The sequence below is a fragment of the Panthera pardus genome, unplaced genomic scaffold (assembly GCF_024362965.1).
Source record: "Panthera pardus isolate Hobbes unplaced genomic scaffold, ASM2436296v1 HiC_scaffold_11, whole genome shotgun sequence".
NCBI classification, from domain to species: Eukaryota; Metazoa; Chordata; class Mammalia; order Carnivora; family Felidae; genus Panthera; species Panthera pardus.
This window is the reverse complement of record NW_026526666.1, coordinates 26,464,464-26,492,086: the sequence shown is the minus strand read 5'-3', so window position 1 is coordinate 26,492,086 and position 27,623 is coordinate 26,464,464. Positions and strand designations below refer to the sequence as shown.

Genomic DNA, 27,623 nt, shown 5'->3' with positions numbered 1-27,623 from the left:
AGAGAGAGAATCCCAAGCAGGCTCTGTGCTGCCAGTACAGACCCCAATGTAGGGCTTGAAGGCACGAACTGTGATACCATGACCTGAGCCAAAATCAAGACCCGGACGCTTAACCAAATGAGCCATCCAGGCACCTGGGAAATGTTCTAGTTCATAAAATGGGTGGTGGATTTGACTGTTCATGTTATTATGTCTTATAACTTAGATATGTTACATATATGGCACATGTATGTTACATATAATTTTACCATGCAATATGTGATGTATACAAAAGAATACATGAACATAAATAATGTAATTTAACATATTTAAACCAATGTAAAAAAACAACAACTTTTTAACCCATCTGAAAGTCCTTTGGGGCTGGAAGAAGAGTTCCAAGGATCACATTTAGGAAGAGAGCCTGATGGCTGTCCTGTCCCCATGTCTCACTTCCCCATGAGAGTTTTCATACTTGGTTCTCACCACGTGGGTTCTCCCATACCATGCCCAGCCCCCAAACTGTCTCTCCTGCTCCCAGCTCCTCTGAGGTACAAGGAGGACACAAGCCCCTCTCCTTCCAGTCCTCTGAGCACAACCAGGCCAATAGCAATCTCCAAAAGCTGTTCTACAACGTGAGAGTGAATGGGAAAGGTATAAGCACAGAAACACAAGCAGAAACTTGATGTGGCATGCTGGCCCTAAATGGCTGGGGACTCTTTGCCCTCAGACTCATCATACCCTCTCCCTTTCCCTTCTTCCCTCGCTTACGTTCATCCTCCAGCAGTTCTATGTTGCTTGGGGTTTTCCAGGCACTTCCGTGCATCCAGGCTTTGTTCATGCTGTTTCTTCGGCCTAGAATGCCCTCTTCACCTTTCTGTGCGTCATCATGTCTTATTCACCCTTCACCACTCAGCTCAGACATGCTTTCCCACGAAGGCTTCCGGGACCATCACACTGGGCAGAGAACCCCCCACCACATGGCTTATCACCAGCCCTCATGTGAGCATGAGCTCCATGAAAGGGCAAATATTCCTATGTGGTGCCTGTGCCCCTTGAGTTGGCCCAAGTCCTAGCACAAAGCAAAATGCTCAGTCATTGTAGGATCAAGATAAGCTAAAAATAATCAGAGTTCCAAAGACCAGATTTCTGATCCAAAGATCTCAAGGAGAAAAGAAGACTTTTCTGAGCCTCCAACTTCCTCACCCTGAAATTACCTCAATCCAGCTCCAAAGGGCTGGGACTCCTTTGCACACACACCTTGCTCGACTCCCTTATCCACCATACCCCTGTTCATAGCGAAATCGTTCCTCGCAGCCCCCTATTCTGTCCAAGTGCATCTTGGGCCATTCCTGAACCAACTATAAACACCAAAGTTCAAACCCAAGACCCCCTGGATCCTTCATCTCCTTTCTGGCTTCCAATCCGAGGGATGACTCTTCCTGGCTGACAGGAAAGGCAAGATGATAAAAGATCTGGACCCTCAGGCCTGAGTTCATAATCCTGCCTCCTCTGGAGCTTTATCACATCCAATATCACACTATTTTCACCATCGTGTGTCAGGCTATAGTTCAAAGCATGCTGGGAACTCAGCCACAGAGCTAGTGAGGCAGGGGAGGAAGCCTGAGGAAAGGGAGGTGAGGGGTGGGAAATCTGGCCTTCCCCAGGTGCTGGCCCCAAAGCACAGATACTCAGTAAGAATAAGCAATAAGATACCCAGGCTGAAGCTGAGCTCACGCTGTAGCCTGCACCTAAGAGACCCGACCCAAAGGGATGACGGTCACACACTTGAAAGCAAAGTGGGCAACTGGGGTGGCTCTAATGGCATCTCCATCTGGCCAGATTGCAAGCTGCTAGAAGTTAAGGAAGTGCCAGAAACTTGGGAAGAGGTGCAGATGAGAACATCTGGAAGGCCAAGTGTGAGAATCATGACAAACAGGGATAGGTGGGCAGGAGAGGTGGTATGAGGAAGGGGATGGGGAGGTTCCCGCAGAAGGGGCGAAAATGTTCTGGCCAAAGCGCTACAGGAGCACCAGGGACCCAGGTGGCGTTGGAGAGGAGACCGTGAGAGCGTGGCACCTTGGCGAAGCCAACAGCTCTGAAGACACAACCACCCTAAGGCCAAGCAGGGGCTGTTGCCTCTTGAGGAATGCATGGAGTCAGGTGGAGCGGGGGTCGGCGGGAGGAGTAAAGAAGGGGGAAAGGCGCCTGCAGACGATAAGTGTCAGAAGCTGCCTAAGTGGAGGCTCTGGAGGCGGCAGGCACCGTGGTTTACTCCGTATGTGTGCGCAAGGGTGTGTGTAGAGGTTCAAACACGCAAGAGTAGAGAAAACAATTTAATGAGCCTCATGTATACTTCCCCAACTTCACCAATTATCAGTTGGTGGTCCATCTCGTTTCCCTCCACACCTCCACCCGTTGCCCTTTGCCTTGGATTTTTTTTTTACAAACTTTACTTTTAAATGTTTATTTATTTTTGAGAGGTGGGGGAGGGACAGAAAGAGGGGAACAGAGGGTCCGAAACAGGCTCTGTGCTGAGAGCCCAGTGTGCGGATAGAATTCACAAACAGTGAGATCATGACGTGGGCTGAAGTCGGATGCTTAACTGACTGAGCCATCCAGGGGTCCTTGCCCCGGAGTTTTTAAAGCAAATCTCAGACAGCCTACTATCTTGTGTAAGTTTCAGGATGTAAATCTAAATGGTAAGAACTTCCCTTAAATTTAACCCCAATGACATCATCAGATCCCCAAATTCCTTAATATAAATTGCTTCAAATTATCCAATATCCAGTGAGGATTCGCATACCCTAGATGGTCCTCTGAAGGTCTTTCCTTTTATTTTGCCAGTTGGTGTAATCTGGATCTAAACAATGTCCTCTGTTCTCTGTTAAAATACCTCCCAACTCTCTTTTAATTTTTAGGTTTCCCCCCTTTTTTTTCTTAAAATCTTTTTGCTGCTGCTACTGTTGTTGTTGATGTTAAAACAAGGTCCTGTGTCTGAGACTCTCCCATTCTCGGTTTTGCTGATGGCATCCTGTGGTGTCATTTGACTTGTCCCTCTGTTCCCTATATTTCTTATAAATTGGTAGTCAGGGGCGCCTGGGTGGCTCAGTCGGTTGAGCGTCCAACTTCAGCTCAGGTCATGATCTCGCCGTCTGTGAGTTCGAGCCCCACGTCGGGCTCTGTGCTGGCAGCTCGGAGCCTGGAGCCTGCTTCAGATTCTGTGTCTCCCTCTCTCTCTGCCCCTTCCCTGCTCATGCTCTGTCTCTGTCTCTGTCAAAAATAAATAAAACATTAAAAAAATAAATAAAAAATAAATTGGTAGATTCGTGTAGATTTTTCTGGTTGACTACCTCACAGGGGGCAATGTGTTCTTTCTTCATTGGGAGAAGACTAATGTCTGGTTGTCCCTTTGTTGTCATGTTGGGCAGACTGTGATATCCTAAATTCTGTCATTCCTTCTGCACTTATATAAGCCAGAATATTTCTATAAAGAGAAATCTCCGTCAATTACATGATTACCCCACAGCACAGTTCATATAGGAGAGGCGGGATACGTGCTTGATTCCTCCCCTTTCCTTAACCAGTTTTCAAAATAATGAGTCTGACCCCTAGAAACTTTACGAGAGAGAGAGCACACGAACAGGAGAGGGGCAGAGAGGGAGAGGGAGAGAGAGAATCCCAAGTAGGCTCCGTACTGTCAGTGCAGAGCCCAACGCGGGACTAGAACCCATGAACTGTGAGATCATGACCTAAGCCAAAATCAAGAGTTGGACACTTAACTGACTGAGCCAGCCAGGCACCCCTGACCCCTAGAAACTGCTAAAGGCAACCAATGAGGCTTTATTTTTATTTAGTATTATTATAAATTTATTAATACAAACACATTTGATGTGTTTCAAGGATGGGGGTATTTATAGGTTTTTCAGGGTCTGATTAAGATGCGTCCTTCAGTGCAGACAGGCTGATTAGATTGGACAACTTGGTCATGTCATAGTTGACACGGACATGGGAAGGGGAGGGTTTGAAGTGAGTCTTGAAGGGTACAGTTGTGAGATAACTCTGTTGACTGATCTGTGGGTCACAGGAAGAGCTGTTATTCTGACAAGAACTAGTTGGGCAGTTGGTCCATGGCTCCAATAAATGGATTTTTAGGAAATTCCTAAAACAAACAATAAAAATATTTGAAATATTTCTATACGGCTTGAGATGCACCCTTGCAGTCTGAGGTTTCTTTCTTTCTTTTAACCTTGGAATTTAGCTCCATTAGGTCTTCAAATATTTCCTCCTCTCCTTTTTTGTAACATTCCTTTTCCTGTCCTGGTTCTATACCTGATACTCCTTAGGAAATTTTAAAATAAGCTGCCTTATTTCCTTTTTTTAATGCTTTCCTGCTTCCGCTGGGGAGTTGCTGAAACCGCTCTTCTAATCACTAATTCCTCTTCAGCCGCATTGATTCTACTAGATTTATCCCACATTATTATTAATAAATAGCATCAATAAACAGTCATTCCAATTATTATATTTTTCATGCTTCATATTTCTCTGATTTAGATTCATGGGTTTGTTTGTTTTTTTTTTTTCCTGATTCATATTCGCTCTTCCCATCCCTCACGTAGTGTTTGCAGAGAACCACTTGAAAGCGCCTGCCCGAGGGCTTGGGTTCAACTCCTAGTTCTACAGCTTACAGCTGTGTCTCACTGAGCATGTCCCATCGCTGCTTTCCCGTGCCTCGGTTTCCCTCACTGCAGATCAGGGATAACAATGATTTCTGCTTTGTTGATGATTTCATAATGCTTGTCGAGCCGCTAGAACAGAATCCGGCACAGGTAAGTGCTACTTCCTTGTCGGCTGGGCGTAACGCAGTACTCCACCCCTCGGGAAGGATTTGTTGAGACTCTGCTTCTTGCTCTTCGCAGAGGCGCTAATTAGGACGCGCGCAGGATCGTGGCTGAGCTGGGGCCTCCGCGCTTCGGTCCCCGAGATGGGCATCCCGGGAACCACCACCGCGCGGGTGGTGGACGCCGAGGGCCTGGGAACACGGCGGCCCTCCCGCTGACAGGTGACTGACCGGGGCGGGCCCGGAGCCGCTCCGGTGACGCCGAGGGCCAAGCTCGAGGCTCGCGGAGGCGGCCGCGGGGCGGCGCTGCGCCCCTTCCGGCTGCTGGGCCTTCTGGCCGCAGGCTCCTCTGCCGCGGGGCGCTTCGTGGGCTCCCAGTCTTCGGCCCGGCTTCGGAGCACAGGATGCAGTGTCCCGGCGCCGAGTACCTGGTGAGTAACCGCCGCGCGCAAAAAGGCCCCGCGGGAAGGCTGGGAGCCCCAGGGGAAGGTTCGGGCCACTCCTAGCACCTGCCCGTCCGGAAGCTTCCGCCTTCCCTATCCACCGGGATAGAGCCCAGCCCGCCCCTCGCCTTGTTCTGGGGACACGTGGCGGGGAGGATCTAGGACCCCACTCGTGTGCTCAGGCGGAGGCGCGGGAGAGGCTGGCTGCAGAGCACAAACTTGGGGCAGCCTACAGGTGCACCTCCAGGTAAGGAGTTAGCGACTGGGGACTTCACTTCTGCTCTGCACAGAGCAGGTTGTTTCAGAGTCTCTGTTGAAAGCTTCAGGAGGCCACGTTAAAAAAAAATGAAAGGAAGGAAGAAAAGTTACTTTGAGCAATCTTCAGTACATTTGGATTCAGTTTCCAGGTTATGACCCATATGGTTATTTATCCCCTTTTCCTCAACTCCTCAACCCCCCCCCCCCCTTTTTTTTTTTTTTTTGGTCTGGAAGGTTTCTGCAGAGAGAACCCCCCGGAAAAGAGAGTGGAGACCTCAGATTTATAGGAAGTGCACAGATACAACATGGCTATTCCTCTTCTTTCTCTTTTGGACTGGTTTGGTAAGTATAGATGTCTAGTAGGGAAGAGACCACAGTGTGTTTCCTGAAATAACTGTGCCCACATGTAAATCGTATTCCTAGTGCCTTCCCTGGGGAAGCCTAGGGATCCAGGTGGTACCAGGTTAAAGTTTGTGCTACAATGAGAGACACCTGCCATTACCACACAGTAAGCATCGGTCCTGGGGAAGTTCTATCAGGTGTCTCTTAATCTCCTAGGCCGGCTAATTTGGAGAGGCTGTCTTATTACTGCAGGCCACAGTCTAATGAAAGACTCCATTAGGAAATGAGAGTCACTTCTTAGGATTGTTACTTAATAGGCCAGCGTGTGATCCCTTATTATCTGAGCTCACTGCCTGGAAGTTCTTTTACCATCACAGCCCCCCCCCCCCCCCAAACAAAATGTTCATGAGCTGTTTGCCATTCGGGCGAAAATCCTAGAGAGAAATTACTCTCACCTCAGCTGAGCGTCACACACACACTCTCTGTATGTTGTGTTTAGCAAAGGAAATGAGCCTTTGATAGAAACTCTCTAGTTAGGTGATGAATTTTTTCCCCATTCTAGTTTCTAGGTACATAGGATTGCTGGTAGACCTCATCAGGCTGTGCCACATGAGTCCTGGGAGGGTTTCTTGGCAGCTAAATCTGGATGCTTTGATACTTATTTTAGATACCTTATTGTGGGTAACAGCAGAAGGAGCCCTTCTCAGCTTCTTTAAAGATCATGTTCATGAAAACATCTATTCTAGACTGAGGCACGCTGTTTGCTGTGCGGTTAATGATTAATTTACAAAGCAGCATAATAGCTACCCCATAGTAAATTACCTTTGTGGCAAGGATTTCAATTTGAATAGACCCTAAAATACCATGTTTGTTCCTCTTTCTTTGGAAAAGCATTTATTCACTGGTCGACTTTACCTACCGGTGTCTCACAGACATGGTTACAGGCACAGTGGAAGGTTGGGTCTTAAAGGTGTAACTGAATGTCGTGTGTTGTCCCTTTCATGGCTCTCGGAGCCCTCCTACGGGAGGAGCCGGGAGAGAGCATGTGTGTATACACCGCATCCTTCTTAGCTTCCCCACAGACGGCTGCTGTTCCTCTCTGGGCCTGCTGGGGTTCCGGTGCAGGGAGCAGCTGTCCTGCAGGCACCAGGCAGCTTCTGCCTCAGGTTGTCCATGTTACTCGGTGATCTTCCCTAGCCCCTCCACGGTTCAGACCTAGCACATCGCTGCCAAACTCTCAGCCCAACAGCCACCTGGGGAAAGGATTTGTAGATGGCTCATCACAGCCTGAAGAATTATGAGCCATCTGAGAGGTGGCACAGAGCTGGGAACTGTTTTCAAATTACATGTCATTTACAGAATAAATTTGAAGGCTTCAATATGCCAGCATTCTCTTTCCTGTATTGCATTTGAATAATGAGAGCCCTTCAAGCTGACTGGCTTTTCGTATCTTCTGCAACTTTTTTTTTTTTTTTTTTTTTTTTTAACCACAGATACTTAAAAAAGGGCAAGGAGGCTTTTCTGCCTCTGCTGTTTAGCTTTCTGATCTTGTGACATCTTGAGCAGTAGTGAGGTAACATGCTAAATGGGGTTATTGATGGTACTGCCCCCCCGAGTTAAGACAAAGGAGGTTTAGGGTAAGAGGCTAGAATTACAGGCAGAGACGGTCTACTGCCAGGAGAAAGAGTAGCCTGCCTGTGTTTATATTTGCATAAGACGCACAGAACAGAATGTCTCAAATTCTGGACTGTCTCTGCCTCTACTTACCTCTCCAGCGTCCTCCCCCACCTGCCCGCCTCCATTCCCCTTTTAAGACTCCATTTTCTGGATCTCCCCTGGCACAGTTGACGGTGACCTCCTTGACACCCTCACCATACCTCGTAGACACGCCTACTGTATCACCGTCGTACGGAATTGTAATTGTGCGTTTGAAATTAGAACAAAGTTCGAAGGTATAAAGTAGTAGAAATATGGCAAGGACTCAGTGTGCACCAAATCCCTCCCGCCCTAAAATACAACAAAAACAAAATGTCCGCTCCTCCCACAGGCTTCCCAAGGGAGATATTAACATAAAGAATGCTGGTAAGTGGAAAATACCGCTTTGCTATTAGCTCTCTGGTGAGCCGGGCAGAGGCACAGGACCCCTTTCCTCCAAGTCCAGACCCAGTCAGGACCTTCCCACGCTCCAAGCCGAGAGGGAGGAGAAGCTGCAGCCCGGGGCTGAGTATTCCCACCCCCACAGCCTCTAAGTACAGGATGAGCCAGCTGTCCCCCAGCAAAGGTGATACTCTCGTCCTGGAATCAGACCATGAGACTGAGGAGGTGCTGGGTGTGGGAGGGACAGAGAACCTGCCCATCTTCTGGGCTGAGTTCCTTGAAGGCAGGGACTTGGTTTTGTTCATATTTATGTCCCCTGGTCACAGTCTCTGGCACACACTGGGCATTTCAAGACTATTATCTTGATTTCTAAATTAGTAACAAATGCAGACTATCTGAAACATATTTGACTTTGGGACAGTGTACCTTTAGGACATAGGGCATCATTACTACATTTTATCGAATGATGTACTGTATCCTCACTCCCAGAACGATCATGTCAGCACTCGTTTTTCAATGCTATTCAATGCACTGTAAATTGGGAAACTTACAACACTAAGATCACATCACGGGGGGAGGTACACACTCAATCTTAGTGGAGGGCCCCATCACTACATATAATGAATGAGACAGTGGTTTGAGCTGAAGTTTCAAGTATTCCATATTCATGATGACATTGGGGAAAAAAGTGACTATAGTTGCAAGAGGTTGTTGTCCAGAATTCCTGAGATTCTTTATTTTGTATATTTTAAGCACTTATTCCAAAACACCATTTTCTCACTTGTTATGAACAGTATCTTGCTACACATCAACTGTGTTGTCTCTGTCCCTGAGGGTCAGAGTCCCCTAAATATAAGACAAAAAAAGAAAAAGAGAGAGAGAGAGAGGATGGGTGGGGTGGGGAGAAGGAAGAGGGGAAAAGAGGGAAGGCAGGACCAGTGAAGGAAACTTGGTGGGGCGTGGCGGGGGGGGGGGGGGGGGGGAGTGGGGAGGAAAAGGAAAGGGAAGAGAAGGGAGAGAGTTGGGGGAAGGGGATAGAAGGAAGCTTGGGGAAAGATGTGGCATAGCGGGGGGGGGGGGGGGGGGGGGGGAGCACTTAGATAAAGCAAGAACCTCCAGGGGGAAGAAAATTTGAGTTGCCCTGGTAAAGTTAGGCCCAGAAGAAAAAATGACAGACTCATGGAGAAAAGGATACAGAGGACATGGAGGTAAGAACACAGACAAGGATCCGTTCAGCCTTTTAGGATGTTCTCCCTACCTAACCTGTTAAAACAAGGGTGAGAGTGACAGCCTCCTGACTGATTTGAATGGTTGACATTGTTGCTGAAGGAGAGAAGTACAATCATGCTGGGGAGATTCATTGTCTACCTGGCTCCACTTGATATCAACATCTTGAGGGATGCAGGGGCCCATGTTTTCAGCCTGTTGGCCAACCTCTTATGTGCCACTTGAATTTTACCAGCTGTTCATCATGGGCTACTCGATGGTGGCAGGAGCCACGGGAAGACTCCTCTTTGGCTATGACAGCTTTGGCAACGTGTGTGGCAAGAAGAACTCCCCTGTAGAAGGGGCCCCTCTTTCAGGGCAGGACATGACCCTGAAAAGGTAAGTGTTCAAGTAAGTCCCCAACCTACAGGGGCTATACTGTATTTCAAAACTGTATAAATTCGCCATTTTGAGCCTGGAAAATGTTTTCTCATTTAAAACAATCAGCCCATCTCATAAAAAAGGAGGCATGTGTACGGTAGCGAAGACACGGGTTTTGGAATCAGCTAGTCCTCTGTTCAGATTCAGCCGGTGCTAATTTTCAGCCATGTGACCTTGGGCAGAGTACTTAACTTCTCTGAACCCGGTTTTCATCTTTTCAACTGGTTGTTGTGCCGGTCTCACAAGCTTATTTTAAGGATCCACTGAGATACTGCATGAGCTAAGACTTAATCTGTTAGTGGCTACTATTGTTATCCATAATGTATCAGAATCACGTTACCAATTGATGTTACCAGTTGTACATCATCCACAGTATTTTATCTGTGTGGTAATTCCTGAATCCCACCTGGGAATTCTGGGGACTTGTGTTCCACTCCCTCCCCAGTCTGTGGTCTCAACTATGGCACTGTAGTCTCACTACCCCCCAACTCCAACACAGAAACAGAAAAGGAAGAGAAGAAATAGGAATCCCCTGAGAGGCAAGAAAGCCTTGGCCATGGTTTTTCTAAAATGGAGGCTGCCTTGAAGTAATTTTTGAGACTTGATGATCAGAAGCCCCTCCTACGAGAGAATGTTGCAGTTCTGAATAGGTCCTGAGTACAAGTTTGGAGTCACCAAATACAGTTCTCAGACCACGCCCCTTCTACCACTCAGTGTTGCCCCTGAGGAGAGGGGCTCTACATTGCTGGATGTGGATCACGTGGACACATTTCCTCCTGCACTTGGGGATCACTTTAAAAAAGAAGGAAGAAGGGGGCTGCCCAGATGTATGCGTGCATGCTGAGAAATAGTCATCCTCTTGGAGATGTAAAGTATGCATTCCCAGGAGCCAACAGGTAGAGGCAACCAGGTGTCCATCAGCAAACACAGTGTTGTGTGTGTATATAATGGGATATTAGAATTTCCTTCCTCTTTAAGACAGACTAACACGAGGTACAACTTGAGTAAATCTGGAGGATGTTAGGCTAAGTGAAATAAGCCAGTCACAAAAAGAAAAATACTTTGTGATCTCACTATCTGAGGTCCCTAGAGTAGTCAAAGGCACAGAGACAGAAAGCAGAATGGTGGTTGCCTGGCACAGGGCTTGCTTAGTGGGTACAGAGCTTGGGTTTTGCAAGGTTATAAGGAGTTCCGTGGGTGAGTGGTGGGGATGTACTTAATGCCACTGTGCTCTACACCTAAAATGGTTAGTATGGTAAAATTTTATGTGTATTTTACCATAATTTCAAAAAAAATTAAACTATGTATCCTAAATTTGGGAAATCTGTTCCCCTGTCTCCTATCATACCACCTCCCTCTGTTCCGCCCCCTCCCCGCACCCCTTCACCAGGTCCCTCCAGGACTGCCTGTCTGGCAGGCTCCGGGGCTCCCCTTCTGGCGTCCCTCTGATCTCAACAGCCTGGGGAGGTGTTGGGCATGGTCTGGGAGCTACCGGTGCCAGCCTGGCTCACGACCTCGCTAATAGCAACAACCAGCTTTCTTCTCGGCCCCATCTACCCAGTGGTGGAACAGTGGGAGTGGGAAGGGTCTCGTGACTTTCCTGGCTCTCAAACTGGCAGGTGGGGGAGAGGGGCAGGCTTTTCATTCACAGCCGGGGCCTCCCTCTTTCTGCTCACTCCCCTGAGGTCAGCTATTCTCTGATGTACAGTTGAACACTCGGGTGCAAATATGTCTTCCGTGGACTTCGCTAGTAGTTCACGCACTGGCCTGATCTAGCATTCCATGTGCAGTTTAATCCTTTCCCTTCCTCAGGTCACCCCTTAGGTTCTCTCCCAGGAAATGCTGAATCTGGAAAAAGGAAGTTTTATTACTATTTGAGCATGATTCCTCCGCTGCACAACTCCATAGATGACCCCCAGTAGGCATAATACATGGTAAATTATTCTGAGGTGCTTGGCTATAAAAGTTTGCCTTAATTATTCCCACATTTGATAACATGGGTTTTAAGGCCCCTAATTAAACCCAGTGAGAGGATACGCTCTAAGATATTCTCATTTCATCTGTTTCCTAGACACGTATTCTTTATGAATTCCTGCAACCCGGAAGTCAAGGACGTGAGGCTCAGTTCCACCATCCTGTGCGTGTCAAGCTGTCCTGAAGAGCAGCTTGATACCCTGGAAGAGGTCCAGCTCTTTGCAGACAAGAATGGTAGGCACCAGGGGACGGGGCTCGCTCTTCCCCCTGAGGGCGGGAACCACAGTGGGGTAACCTGTGCAGACCTAGGTGAGACAGATTCCCCTGGCACTGCTTTCTCTGCAAAACTGGAGATTGTCATTGCCTGTGGTAGCCTCTTCTTGTGTGCGAGAGGCCATCAGTGCTTTCTCCTGGGCCTTGTACAGCCTCATTCAGCTCTATCTGGAATTTATCTGAAACCCTAGCTGTTCTCTGCTCACTGCCAGGGGATGGCCTTGCATATAGAGTATAGTGTAGACTGACGCTTAGGGCCCAAAGGCAGCGTCAGACGGAGGTCAGAGAGCTCTGTGCACAGGGCACATCCAGTCCTAGAGAGGAGCTGCCGGCTTTGTAGCGAATTGCTGACAAGTATGTTCTTTCATTACAATGTTGGGGCCCATGGATACTTGGCACTAATTGTTTACGTAACTGAAGCACCTTGCCCTGAGCCTGCTCGTGAGATTTATGTTACAGGGATTAAACAAGAAAAGGAAAGTAAAAGAAATTCGAGGCAACCCGCTGCAAATTCTATCTGCCTGTGAAATGATGTGCCAGATTTTTAAAAAATTATTTGCAAGGCTGGGTTAAAAATATCAAGCCTATGCAATAAATCATTCCTCCCCCCCCCCCAAAAAAAAAACCCTTCAAATAATTTTTGTGCCAATTGTATAACTTTTAGTTTTAAACTGAGATTTAGGAGAGAGAGAAAGAGAGGCCTCAATCTGACCTCGAATTGGATGCTTATTCTTACTGTGTTTAGATCATCTATAGACGTGTCTTCTAAACCTGAGTGATGGATTCCATCTCCTTCTCGGTTTGGTAAACGGATGGTAGCTTTCTTACTGGCTCCCCTAGAAAGATGAGAGGGAGATAGTATAGTCTGTGTGTCTTCTGCTTCCAGGGTCCTTCCTGTGTGTTTACAGTTTGAATTCCATCAACTACACCCAGAATCCAAATGCAGACTCATTGTGTCCCAGGCTGCCGGTTCCTCCGAGGTAAAAAGCTTCCATATTTTTTCTTTATCCATCAACAGAAGTTATGGAGTGCTTGCATCTGTTGCTCTTGTGGGTATTGTTGGAAGCAGGAAGGAGATATTTGGTAGAGCCCTACGGTCTACAGAAGGCCAGGGATAAACAAGGAGGAGCTATCTGCCCTATACATGATGGACAGTAGATTAGGAACCAGGCTACAGAAGGAGAAAACTCACCACTGGAAATACACATAGTCAGAAAATGGCAACACTGGAGCTAGCAGAATTCATATGCGAATCACCAGTTGAGTGGTTTGATAAAGTAGTTGGTATGTGTTTTTTCTACTCCAACTACTTATTACAAAGTAGAAAGTATTTTCTCTTTTATGGCAACCAGACATTGTTAGTTTTTACAACTCTAGATGTCTCCATAAGAAACAGACCTATATGGGCGAGGCCAAGTGGCCACCAAAAGCACCTGCTCAATGAGGACAGAAAACAGGTCCTTCTCAAGGATTCCACTTGTGAACTCCTTTTAGAGTCAGCCGTTCCTATCAACTAGTGTAGTACCTGGCACATAGGAGGTACCTTACAAATATTTGTAGAATAAAGCTGTAACGGTGACACGGTAGTTGTATTGCCACGGTAAATGGCTCACATTTGAGCCATCGAGAAAGGTAATGCGGAAAACACAATTACTAATCATCGCCACCGTCAGGATGCTGAGATGTTCTGAAGGAAGACCTGGTTTGTTTTGCATTACCATGCTTTTAAAAGTTGTAAATATACTTACAGTGAATGAGACCTCTGTGCAAAATCCCTGAGAAGTAATGATAATTGAAGTAGAACAGGGCATTGGGCCAACCGTCCAGTACAGTGTTTATCAAACTCTTGGCTGGGACCCACAGTAAAGAATGTATTCCATCTATACATGCACCTTCACACATCCTTGTGAGTATAAAACAGAAATGCAAGTCTGTCAAAACAAGATTTCCCCTTACTGCAAATGATTTGTCCTAATGGTTTCAATTCTGTTTCACTTTTTAAAAACAGCAGTTTATTTCACCATCTTCTAATGGGTTGTGAGTATAGCTTGAAAAATGCTGATCTAACAGGTGCTAAAAAATAAAAAATAAAACTCCAGTCGATTTTAGCTATATAGGAGGAAAGAATATAGTTAACCATTCTCCTGGCATCTAAAATAAATACTTTGTGTTACAAGTAACTGGAAGAGGAGAGAATTATTTGCAGAGGAGAGTCCCATTGCATTTTTCTGTATCTTATTTTTTAAATTCTGAGTTTTGTTAGATATCATAAACATCTCTCAGTGAAACATAACTAAAGCCAAAAAAGTAAACTACAGTGGCTTAGTAGGTTAAAGGAAAATTATTTAACGCTTGAAGAGAGGGGTTTAACTTTGTACATTTTGACCATCATTTTGCCATTTCCCCTCCCCCAGGCTCCAGCCAACACCTTTCAACTCTCTGCTCCTGTGAAATTGACTATTTTAGATTCCACATATAAGTGAGGTCATATGGCATTTGTCTTCTGAGAAGATTGTTCTAGGGAACACAATTTGTAAGTGTGCCTGCAGAGGGAATTGGAAGAGAACGGAATTCTTCAGGCTGTAACTTAACCAGAGGTAGATAAATTCTTCCTATCAATGGGATGGCGGCTGTAATTCTATGGGAAGCTTGTATCTTGATATTGCTGCTGCTAATAGCGAGCATTTATTGAGCTTTTGATACTTGCCAGGTACTTTCTAAGCTCTTGACATATTCATTGACCTGGACCTCCTCAAACCACTGTGCTGTAGGCCTTGTCTTCATCCCTGTTTTATGGTAGAAAAAACTCACGCAGGAGCAGCGTAAAGTGGCATAAGCAGCAGGTGGAGCTGGCCTGCAAACCCAAACAGGGTCCATATCTGTTTCTGTAATCCAAAACCAACCGTCAAGGCTTCATTGCTGTTATTTTACCTGGCAGATGGCCTCCTTGGGCTCACACCAAGGTGGGGGTACGGGGAGCCCCATAGCATGTGTCCTAGGGTCCCCATTTTTCTGCCACACCTGTCCTAGGCCTTTCACCCCCCAAATGCAGACCTTTCCATGGAAAGACAAACCTGTTGGTTGACCTTTCTCAACAGAGTCAGGGAGAGAGAAATCGCCTTGAGGGCTCCGTTTCCTTTTCCTACACAAGCAAGAGTTTGTTCTAAGATGGAAATTATCGTATTTATCATGGAAGAGCAGTGCCAAGAGTGAAAGCTTGAAATCATGACAAGTGTGGCCACAGGGCCAAAAAACATTTTCTAAATACCTCTATTGACTAAACCAATTGTTTCTTCTCCCTCTGTCGATCACGTGAGGAGAAACATACCCTTTTAGAGTAGTGGCTGAATATCAAGAAGGTTTGTGTCCCGAGGTATGAGCTTTTAAGAGCAGTGAAAAACGACAGAAGATAACAAGCAAGCGTATCTTTTTCCCTTTGGGGTTCCACATAATATTGTATTTTGAGTCCCCATGTATTTAAAATCCAAAAGGCTTGGGTTTTTCCATCAAGTAAGTTCTAGTCCTCACCTCCCACGTGGGTGCCCATGCACATCACTGCGTTGTTTGCTCAGATGAATTCCAACAGCGTCATCAAAATGTACAGTCAGCTCTATGAATTACTTCCTGCAAATCTGAGTGGTTTTGCTGGTGAGAGAGGAAAAGGAGAAGTGGGGAAGAAACCACCGTCTGGGGCCCAGTCACACCCCCTGCCCCAGCTAATCAAGTCCTCAGAGGGCAACTGGTCAACCACACACATCAGGGGTGACCCACACTTTACATGCTTCTCTGTCACTCTCAGGGCTGAGATGGGTCATTCTTTACCAGCACAGGGTTATGAAATGCCTGAAAAGCACCATCTTAACGAACCTTGTTGACAAAATTAATGTCTTAGGGAGAATTGTGTTTGGGGAAAAACAAAATGACATTAGATTTACATCTGACCTTATTTTTCAGAAATACTAATTGAAAGTTCAGAAAACATTTGCTCTAAAAACAATTCAGATTTATTGGTATTAAGACTATTTAGTAGGGGCATGCCTGGGTGGCTCAGTCGGTTAAGCGTCCAACTTTGGCTCAGGTCATGATCTCACAGCTTGTGAATTCGAGCCCTGCATCGGGGTCTGTGCTGGCAGCTCAGAGCCTGGAGCCTGCTTTGGATTCTGTTTCTCCCTCTCTCTCTGCCCCTCCCCTGCTCGCACTCTGTCTCTTTCTCAAAAATAAATAAACATTAAAAAATTGTTTAAAAAAAGACTGTTTAGTACTAGAAAAGGAAAAAATTAGAGGTTTAAAACTCAGAGAGCAGGAAGTAAAATTACTCTGCGGTGGTAAGAAAATTAGCTGAGGCGCCCCTGGGTGGCTCAGTCAGTTGAGCGTCCGACTTCGGCTCGGTCATGATCTTGTGGTTCGTGGGTTCAAGCCCCGCGTCTGTGCTGATAGCTCAGAGCCTGGAGCCTGCTTCAGATTCTGTGTCTCTCTCTGCCCCTCCCCAACTCATGCTCTGTCTCTCTCTCTCTCTCTCTGTCAAAAATAAATAAACATTTTTTAAAAATTTTTTAAAAAGAAATTAGCTGAAAAACTACAACTGATAAGAGAATTTATTTAGGTGTCAGGGAACACAATTGATAAACTGAAATCTGCAGCATTCCTATATTTTTTAAAAGACAACTTTTACTGCAGTGAGAAGAAATACAAAAACGAACTGGGTACTTCAATGCCTAGAGACAAATGTAACAAATATACATAACCATGAAAAGAACACTTTATTTATTTATTTATGACATCATTTTTTTTTTCAAATTTTTGTTAAATTCTAGTTATCATACAGTGCAATAGTGGCTTCAGGAGTAGAATTCAGTGATTCACTTACATACAACACCCAGTGCTCATAATAGCAAGTACCCGCCTTAGTACCCATCACCCATCTAGCCCGCCTCCCTCCCACCTCCCTCTGTCATCAACCCTCAGTTTGTTCTCTAAGACATTCATATGGTTTGTTTCCCTCTCTCTTTTCCCCCTCCCATATGTTTATCAGTTTAGTTTCTTATATTCCACATATGAGTGAAATCATATGGTTTTTGTCTTTCTGACTTATTTCACTTAGCATAATACATCCTAGCTCTATCCACATCATTGCAAATGGCAAGATTTCATTCTTTCTGATGGCTGAGTAATATTCCACTGTGTATATATATATATATATGTATATATATATATATATATATATATATATATACACACCACATATATATATATACACACATATATATATATACGTATATATATATATATACACACCACATCATCTTTATCCATTCATCGCTTGATGGACATTTGGGCTCTCTCCATAGCTTGGCTATTGTTGATAATGCTTCTGTAAACATCGGGGTGCATGTACCCCTTTGAATCTGTATTTTTGTATCCTTTGGGTAGATACCTAGTCGTGCAGTTGCTGTATCATAGGGTAGTTCTATTTTTAACTTTTTGAGGACCCTCCATACTATTCTCTAGAGTGGCTACACCAGTTTGTGTTCCCATCAGCAGTGTAAGAGGGTTTCCCTTTCTCTACATCCTCACCAACACCTGTTGTTTATTCTTTTGTTAATTTTAGCCATTCTGACAGGCATGAGATGGTATCTCATCATGGTTTTGATTTGTATTTTTTTGATAATGAATGAGGTCGAGCATCTTTTCATGTATCTGTTAGCCTTCTGGATGTCTTCTTTGGAAGATCGTCTATTCACGTCTTCTGCCCATTTCTTAACTGGGTTATTTGGTTTTTGGGTATTGAGTTTGCTGAGTTCTTTATAGATTTTTGGGTACTAACCCTTTATCAAATATTTCATTTGCAAATATCTTCTCCCATTCCATAGGCTGCCTTTTAGTTTTGTTGATTGTTTCCGTAGCTGTACAGAAGCTTTTTATTTTAATGAGGTCCCAGTAATTCATTTTTGCTTTTATTTCCCTTGCCTCAGGGACATATCTAGTAAGTTGCTATGTCTGATGTCAAAGACATTACTACCTGTGTTCTCTTCTAGGATACTGATGGTTTCCTGTCTTACATTTAGGTCTTTCATCCATTTTGAGTTTATTTTGTATATGGTGTCAGAAGGTGGGCCAGTTTCATTCTTCTGCATGTTGCTGTCCAGTTTTTCCAACACCATTTATTAAAGAGACTGCCTTATTTTTCTGTTGAATATTCTTTCCTGCTTTGTTGAAGATTAGTTGACCATAGAGTTGTGGGTCCATTTCTGGATTTTCTATTCTATTCCATTGATATATGTTTGCTTTTGTGCCCATACTAGATTGTCTTAATGACTAGAGCTTTATAATATAGCTTGAAATCTGGAATTGTGATGCCTCTGGTTTTGTTTTTCTTTTTCAGGATTGCTTTGACTTTTCCGGTCTTTTGTGGTTCCATACAAATTTTGGGATTGTTTGTTCTAGCTTCGAGAAGAATGCTGTGGTATTTTGATGGGGATTATATTAAATGTGTAGGTCGCTTTGGGTGGTATAGACATTTTGACGATGTTTGTTCTTCCAATCCATAAGCATAGAATGTTTTTCCATTTTTGTGTGTCCTCTTCCATTTCTTTCATAAATGTTCTATAGTTTTCATAGTACAGATCTTTTGCCTCTTTGGTTAAGTTTATTCCTAGGTATCTAATTGGTTTTGGTGAAGTTGCAAATGGGATTGATTTTTTTATTAAAAAGAACATTTTAATATGTTCCTGAGGTATAAGGAATACTTAAATGGAGAGACGGTGTTGTTGACAGTATGACTCAGCATTATAAAAAATGTCATTTCTCCCTAAGTCAAGCTATAAATTTGTCATGATTACAAACAAAACAAGCAGATTTTTTTTTCAGTAACTAGATAAGTTGATTGTAAATTTGTAAGGAAAGTTTTTTAAAAAGTAAAAAAAAAAAAATCTGAAAAAGAAAAACAATGGAGACTAGCCCTTACAGTTTTTAAAAACTATTGTATTATAAAATTTAATAATTAAAATACTGTGGCCCTGTAACTGAACTAAAATGAGTTTCCTCCTTGGTGAGTCCCAGGCAGAAACTCCACCAGGTAAGTCATCACACAAAGGAAACTTTATTTGCCACGAAGAAGGAAATTATGGGGAATAATTTACAAAGCTGTGACTTCCCCAGCAGGGGTGAATGGGTTCCTTTTATTTACAGTTAAGATGAATATTTAGAAAGCGAAGCCTTGTCACCTAATGTAGAGGGAGGCAAGGTCGTGCTTGCGCCTTGAGGAAACGTGCCTGTGCGTACATTGTATGTTACGTAAATGAGACTTGTGCTTCTCTTTGGGTGGACATTTTAGTATTATAATGAGGTAAAGGTAACTGTCTCTCACTCCATGGGTCACTCCATGGTCCTATGAAGGTGTGAGTCAGGGGTTAAGCTCAAACTTGTGTGGGTGGTCTGGGCCAGCTGGCACTCTTCCTCAGGACAGTCATTATTGTTTGAGGGATAGTTTCTGTTTCAACCACAGTTGCTATGCCCCTTGGGTCTTTTGTCTGGATTAAGAGAGAAGTTGGAAAGAAGGATTTAAGGGGAAATGTAGGGCAGAGGTCAGCAGGTACCAGCAGACGAGCAATAAAGACCCTGTCTTGGGGTCTAGCTGGTGACAGCACTAGTTCACGTGTAGAAAAATCAATAGAAGATACTAAGCAATCCAGGAATAGACCCAAAGGCTTACAGGAATTTAGTACATGATAAAAGTGACAAATCAGTGACAAAATGGCTGGCTATTGAGCGAGTGGTGTTGGGACAACTGGACAGGCATCCAGGGGAAGAGCTGGATCCAAACCTCATGCCTTATATGAATAAATTCCAAGTGGATTCAAGACTTTAATGTATAAAGTGAAACTGGAAAGTATGAGAAGCCATGGGAGAATTCTTCTATAACCTGAAAGTAAGGGAGCCTTCTATCCATGACTTAAAACTCAGAAGACATAAAATTAAACAATTGATGAAATGAACATCTCTGCCTGAGAAAACACTAGAAGCAAAGTTAACAGGCAAATAAGTTGCAATTTGTATAAAAATATTAGTTTCTCTAATTTATAAAAAATCTTATTAATCCAACTTCTAGAAGACCATATCTCAGTATAAAAATGAGATAAAAAATGTGAATAGATGCTTCAAAGAAAAAAATAGTGTTGTTTAAACATATTAAAAGAGGCTGGACCTCCCTCACGATAGGGGAAGTGCTGATGTTTTCACACTCCCGATGTTTAGGTGACAGCATCCAAAAGTTGGATGATGCACTCCACTGACAAAGGTGTAGGGAAATAGATACTTTCATACATTGCTGAGGCAGGGATCTGAGGAGGGCAATTCATCAATATTCATTGGTGAAGAATGTATATGCCTTTAAGTCAAGCATTTGTGCTTCTAGAAATTTAATCTACAGGTATACCTGTAGAGTATGAAATGACATTTGTACAAATGTATTCACTGCAGTGTTTGTAAGAGCAGAAGAGTGCAAACAATCTCCGTGGCTGTCAGTAGCAGGCTGCTTAAATAAATTACAGCATTGCATTTAATGTAACACTATTTAGAAAGCTAGGAATAGCTGAGAATGTTCTCTGATAAAAGAGCATCAGTGAGCAATCTCCAATTAATAGTATACTTAACTGTGAACTATTGAATTCTTGCCTACCTGAGAACAAAGCAAGATTATCTTCTCTGACCACTTCCATTCAGCATTGTAATGGAGGTCCTAGGAATTGCAAAAGAGGAAGGAAAAGAAATAGAAAGGAAGAAATGAAACCATCTTTTTTACAGATGACCTAATTGTTTATATAGAAAATCCAAAAGAATCTACAAAGTAACTACTAAATGAACTTAACAAAATTGCAATATACAAGGTCAAATTGCATTTCTATGTATTTGCAACAATTAGGAAATAATTTTTAAAGTCCATGTTTAGCGTCAGAAGAATATAGCTAGGAATAAATTTAACAGAAGACATGGAAGATGTGGGACTGAAAACGTTAAGACCTTGCTGAAATTAAAGAACTCCAAAATAAGTGGAGAGATAGACCTTGTTCACGAGTTGGAAGTTTTAATATTGTTAGGATGTCATTTCTCCCCAAATTGTCCTACAGATTCAATGTAGCGCCCCCAACATAATTTTTGTAGAAATGGACAAGTTCATGCCAAAAAAAAAAAAAAAAAATGCAGAAAAGCTGAAGACCTACGGTCACACAAAAAATTCTTGAAGAACAAAGTTAGAAGACTCATACCAGCTGATTTCAGGAGTTACTATGAAGTTACAGTGATTAAGACAATGTGGTGTTAAAAAACAAAGTTCAGGTGTACCTGGGTGTCTCAGTCAGTTAAGTATCAAACTTTGGCTCAGGTCATGATCTCACGTCTGTGAGTTTGAGCCCCGTGTCGGGCTCTGTGCCGACAGCTCAGAGCGTGGAGCCTGCTTTGGATTCTGTGTCTCTCTCTCTCTGCCCCTCCCCACTCGTGCTCTGTCTCTGTGTCTCAAAAGTAAATAAATGTAAAAAAAAAAAAAAAAAAAGTCCAACTGAATACATTTGAAGTTCTAATTGGCTTTATTAAAGAATTCATGAATCAGACAGCATGTACCCAGCAGGTAGAGGAGAGCTCTGAGAAGTTGCACAGAATGGTTTTTATAGGAAGGTGGGTGGGATAAGAAAGTTATTAGCAAAAGGAAAGGATTGTTCCAGGCAAGGTAGCTTTCTTTCCCTTAGGAAAATGAAGGGGTTTTATGCAGATTACTTCATCCATATGGTGCTAACTGAAAAATTCCTGGCTGACTGGTTAAGACTACACGGGGGCGGGGACTTGAAAGTGCAGCTAGATTAGATATTAAGCCCCAGGCTTGGAAACTTGGTCTAAGTGACACCATTTGGGGCATATAGATTTTTTCTTTCTTTCTTTCTTTCTTTCTTTCTTTCTTTCTTTCTTTCTTTCTTTCTTTCTTTTTCAATGTTTATTTATTTTTGAGAGAGAGAGACAGAGTGTGAGCAAGGGAGGGTCAGAGAGAGAGAGGGAGACACAGAATCTGAAGCCAGCTACAAGCTCTGAGCCAGCAGCACAGAGCCAATGTGGGGCTCGAAGTCACGAACTGTGAGATCATGACCTGGGCCGAAGTCAGACGCTTAACCAAGTCACCCAGGTGCCCTTGTAGTTTTGTTTTTTTAATTTTTTTTTAATGTTTATTTATTTTTGAGAGACAGTATGAGCAGGGGAAGGACAGAGAGAGAGACAGAATCTGAAGCAGGCTTCAGGCTCTTAGCTTTCATCAGCACAGAGCCCATCGCAAGGCTTGAACCCACAAACTGTGATATCAAGACCTGAGCCGAAGTCGGATGCTCAACTGATTGAGCCACCCAGTGAAACGCCCAGAGTCTAAGAGACCCCCAAAAACGAACCACCAGAGTCCAGAGTCAAAGCTAAGCAGCAAGGGTCATTTATTGCAGGTTCGAACCTGGACCTCTGCGCCCTCGTTGCCGGTGACGCCGAGAGGTCCTGAGAGAGGTTTTTACACCCCTTTTATAGACAGGTACAAACAAGTCATGGGGAAATCAGAAATACACGGATATGCCAGGCAACTATGATTGATCAGAAATACACGGGTGCGCCAAGCAATTGTACAGAAGCAGAACAAGCTGGTTAAGCTTGGTTAGGTTTCGGTTTCCCGTAACTTAAGCTTTTAAGTTTTAATTTTCTTAGGCCTCTCATTCCCCCCTTTCTCAAGTACCTGAGGACCCAATCTTGGGTCCTACAGTGCTACTTAATCAAGCTCGCTTTCCATGTCGAGGAGCTGATACTGTGGCCTAAGGACCATAACCTGAATGGTGTTTAATCTATCTCTGATAAAGTTCATTATTCTGTTGAATATAATAGGGCCGATGGTAAAAAGGAGGAGGAGGCCTAGTAGGGGGCCCAAAAGGGGGAGAAGGTAAGGGAGAAACCCATGGAGTGCTGACCACAGTGGGTTCTCGGCTAGTTCTTTTCGTCGGCGTGCGAGGTCCTCTTGGAGCTGTTTAATTTTGGTCCGAACTATTCCCGATTTATTGGCATAAAAGCAACATTTTTCTTGTAGGGCTAAGCAGATGCCGCCTTGTTCTGCGGTTAGCAGATCTAACCCTCTTCTATTTTGTAACACCACTTCTGCTAGGGAATCCAGCTGATCTTGCAGATCCTGGATTGTCCCTGACAAGGCTTCGACATCGTTAATTAGCTGCCGAGAAAGTCGCAGATAGGAGTGTATAGAGACTCCTAATCCTGCTGTCCCGGCTGTCAATGCGCCTGTAATTCCTAGGCCTGCCAGGAGGGGGATAACAGCCACAGCTCGTTTGGATCTGCCAGCTACAAAATCTAGACTAGGAATGGGCATGGGGGTTTTTCCCGCAACCAAGTCAATATCTGGCAGTAAGGTGGCCAGGATACATACTCCAGTCCAATTATGAGGTAGATAAGTGTAGGCTTGGTTATTTCCACAGACGAAAACGGTGGTGTTGGTACTGCATAACGAGGAGTTGATAATGACGTACTGGTGGCATTGGGCAAGGGATATGATTCCTACATCTATGTTGTCATTCTGGGAGGTAAGGTTATTTATAAAGCACGAGGCATTGAATGGGCTAATGAATTGAACAGAGAAGGGGTCAAGTAGGGAGGAAGGTATACAGTCATTGGTTATGCTGATATTAATTTCAGTGGGGATGGCGATGGGTCGGAGAGTCCGCCGGGATAGGCAAAGCCAACAATCTTGGGCTAGACTCGGGTTAGAGATGTTTAAGAGTAAGAAAGTGGCTTCTAGGACAGACATTGTCTGAGGGTCTAATTCATAAGGGTCGTGCCTAGGGAGAATTAGGGGGTGGTAATTAAGCTGTGGATACATGTGTTTTGCAATTTCTTTAAGTTTCGCTTGCGTTTCTATCTGTCTGACAGTGTCCTGGGGTCCTCCGCCATCAGACACATGTATGGGGGCTCGTGGGTTCCAGCAGACGGCTTTTCCAACTGAGCCATGGCAGCCAGCTTGAAGTTGCATATTATTATCATTAGCTTTTGCTGCCCTGACACTCTGTAGGATAGCTGTAAAGTAGGTTGTGGAATTGCCTGGCCCCATACATTGCTGATAAGAGTCATAACAAGAACTATGCATTGATTCCTGGAAAGTAGAGCAAGGGCATTCTGCTGTGGGGGGCAGGGGTTTAGGTTTGTCAACACATAACCACTGCTGTTTTTGGGGTCCTGTGATATCATAGGTCTGGGTTAAGTAAGCAATTGTGGTCCCACAGTCTTGGGTTTGAGTGTATATTTGCTGATAGTGACCACCTTTTCCTATAGAGCCGGCTATTAGTCTTTTACCATGTGGCAGGGTAAGGGTTCTAACTATGCCGCCTCTGCAATCACAGGGCCTCCCATACAGAGCTTCATACAATTTCCGTTTGTCAACGGGGGCATTTAGTCCTCCCTCTAGGAGTTTAAGGTTGAGGGCTAGCAGGACAAGGGTTACTATCTTGAACATGTTTAGGGGAGGCACGGCGCAAGGTTAATTTGAGGGGGTTTTTCTTACTCCGGTTTACAGTCCAAGTAATCTTATCAGTGTGTCCCACGAAGTCAGACAGCGGGTCGACAGGTTTCACGTGGGTGTGGTGAATCCAGGTGGGGAGGTTATCTACCTTGATGGCAGTGGGAGTCGTCAGGATGATTTGGTAAGGTCCTTTCCACCTGGGTTCGAGGTTCTCCTGCCTGTGTCGCTTGACGAAGACCCAGTCTCCTGGACGATACTGATGAGGAGTGGGTGGGAGCTCTGTCTCATACAGTTCTTTTAGTTTAGGCCACACGGCCTCATGAACCCGCTGAAGAGCCCTAAGAGAAGACAAGAGGCTGTTATCTCGGTCTAATTGAATAAGGTTTGACTTAAGATTAGGTATAATAGGTGTGGGTCTGCCAAACATGATTTCATAGGGTGTAAGGCCCAACTTGTATGGGGAGTTGCGAACCCTGTACAGAGCGTAGGGGAGTAACTCTACCCAATTAGCGCCAGTCTCTATAGTCAATTTAGTAAGGGTCTCTTTTAGTGTTCTATTCATTCTTTCTACTTGTCCTGAGCTTTGGGGCCGGTAGGCACAATGTAATTTCCAATCTGCCCCAAGTACGGAAGCCAATCCCTGACTTACCTTAGAAACAAATGCAGGTCCATTGTCTGACCCTATCATGACTGGAAAACCATACCTGGGCAGGATTTCCTCTAGGATCTTTTTGGCTACTATTTGCGCCATTTCCTTCTTGGTTGGGAAGGCTTCAGTCCATCCTGAAAAAGTGTCTATGAACACTAGTAAGTATTTATAACCGTATTTGCCGGGCTTTACCTCGGTGAAGTCCACTTCCCAGTGGGCTCCTGGTATGGTTCCTCTTTTTCGGTGGCCTTGGGCTGTGGTATGTGGGTGCGCGTTTTGGAGTTGACATGTAGAACAGGCTGTCACAACCCTTTCTGTCTGGTCAGAGATATTCTTTAATACCAGTTGAGATTGTCTGAAGAGATCCTGAAGTCTTCGGGGTCCCAAATGGGTAGAGTGGTGTATTTTTGTCAGGATTGCGTGGCCCAATTTTTCGGGAAGGATAAGGCGGTCTCTAGAGTCTCTCCACCATCCATCTGTAACTTGTGTCATGGGGAGCTTGCGCATCCAAATAAGATCATCTTCTGAGTATTCAGGCTGTGGGGGTAAATCTCGGGGCCCTGGGTCTGGTAGCTGCGCAGGGAGTACTTGAATGAGGTTTTGTGCTACCTGGCGTGCAGTCTGGTCAGCGAGGTTATTCCCTCGAGAGACTGGATCAGTTATTTTTTGGTGACCCGGGCAATGTACTATGGCCAATTTTTTAGGGGCCCAAATAGCGGCCAATAGGGCCAAAATTTCATCTTTATTTTTGATGTCTTTGCCTTCAGCAGTGAGTAGTCCCCTCTCACGGTATATTGCCCCATGTATGTGGGCCGTAGCAAAGGCATACCGGCTGTCCGTATATATAGTCACTTTGCGGTCCTGCCCCATTTTTAATGCTTGGGTTAATGCAATTAGTTCTGCCCTTTGGGCAGAAGTCCCTGGGGGCAGAGCTTTTGCCCATATCACTTCAGTCTCAGATGTCACTGCTGCCCCTGCATACCTCTGTCCTTGATGGACGAAGCTACTTCCGTCAGTAAACCAGGTGACCTCAGCATCAGGTAATGGCCGGTCCTGTAGGTCTTCCCTTGTTCCATGGATCTGTGCTAGGATGTCGGCACAGTCATGGAGTGGGGAGTCCAGGTCAGGGTCGGGTAGCAGCGAGGCTGGGTTTAAAGTTCGGGGAGGGGTGTATGTGATCCGCAAAGGATTTAACAGGAGTCCCTGATAGTGGACCATCCGAGCATTGCTCATCCACCTATCGGGGGGCTGCTTGAGTACTCCTTCGATGGCGTGGGGTGTGGTGACATGTAACTCTTGACCCAGGGACAGCTTATCGGCATCTTTAACCATTAGGGCTGTAGCCGCTATTATCCGGAGACAAGGGGGCCATCCTGCAGCTACAGGATCCAGTTTTTTTGAGAGATAGGCCACTGGTCTGGGCCATGGACCTAAATGCTGGGTTAGCACTGCCTTGGCTATGCCTTGGTGTTCATCTACATATAAGTGGAAAGGTTTAGAGATATCGGGCAGTCCTAGAGCTGGGGCCGATAGGAGAGCTCTCTTTATCTGTTGGAATGCCTGCTCTGCTTCCGCAGACCATTCAAAGGATGGTTGGTTTTTAGAAACTGCATAAAGGGGTTTGGCCATTTCTGCAAAACCTGGGATCCACAATCGGCAGAATCCCGCAGACCCCAGGAATTCTCTCACCTGTCGAGGCGTGTTGGGTCGCGGGATGCGGAGGACAGTCTCTTTCCGAGCATCAGTGAGCCATCTTTGTCCTCCTTTTAGTAAGTACCCCAGATATATTACCTCAGGCTTGCAGATTTGGGCCTTCTTAGCGGACGCGCGGTACCCTAGGTTCTCCAGCGTCTGTAGGAGGTTTTTTGTCCCCACGAGGCAGGCTTCTCGGGTCTCGGCTGCAACAAGGAGGTCATCTACATATTGTAGGAGAGACACATTTGGGTTTAATTTCCGGTACTCACTTAAATCTTCGTGGAGGGCTTCATCAAATAGGGTGGGGGAGTTTTTAAATCCTTGTGGAAGTCGCGTCCAGGTGAGTTGTCCATTTATGCCTCTTTCTGGGTCCGCCCATTCGAATGCAAAGATATCTTGGCTCTTGGGGGCCAAGGGCAGGCTGAAAAAGGCATCTTTTAAATCAAGAACAGTATACCATCGTTTGTCTGGGCTGAGGGTACTGAGAAGAGTATAAGGGTTAGGCACGGTAGGGTGTATGTCCATAACCCGTTTGTTGACCTCTCTTAGGTCTTGTACTGGCTGATAATCTCTACTATTAGGCTTGCGCACAGGCAACAAAGGGGTGTTCCATGCCGAATGGCATGGTTTAAGGATTCCGACGTCGAGAAGACGACGGATGTGTGGGGTAATGCCCAGCCTGGCCTCTGCTGACATGGGGTACTGCTTGACCCTCACGGGGTCGGCCCCTGGCTTAACTTCTATGAATAGAGCAGGACGATGTTTTGCCAGCCCTATTCCCCCGGTTTCTGCCCAGGCTCCGGGACACCAGTGGAGCCAGTAGCTAATATCCTGTTCCGGGAAGGGTGAAGTTTGGTGAAGCCGATATTCATCTTCCAGTCGTACGGTGAG

The 27,623-nt window shown here is 45.0% G+C and overlaps 1 protein-coding gene across 5 annotated transcripts in view; it reads left to right on the top strand.

Moving 5' to 3' along the window:
- Positions 1 to 4,940: 4,940 nt before the first annotated feature.
- The window catches only part of SLC44A3 (solute carrier family 44 member 3), a 116,243-nt gene continuing 93,560 nt past the window's right edge, over positions 4,941 to 27,623 (top strand). For 4 of the 5 annotated variants that reach the window (XR_008418537.1, XR_008418532.1, XM_053892156.1 and 1 more), the window contains exons 1-5: positions 4,941 to 5,250; positions 5,755 to 5,862; positions 9,422 to 9,564; positions 11,678 to 11,814; positions 12,740 to 12,833. Coding sequence is in view for 3 of the 5 variants with exons in the window: in XM_053892156.1 (XP_053748131.1) it covers positions 5,224 to 5,250; positions 5,755 to 5,862; positions 9,422 to 9,564; positions 11,678 to 11,814; positions 12,740 to 12,833 (509 nt within the window). In the remaining 2 variants the exon portion in view is untranslated. The other variant, XM_019457570.2, reaches the window with a different exon arrangement.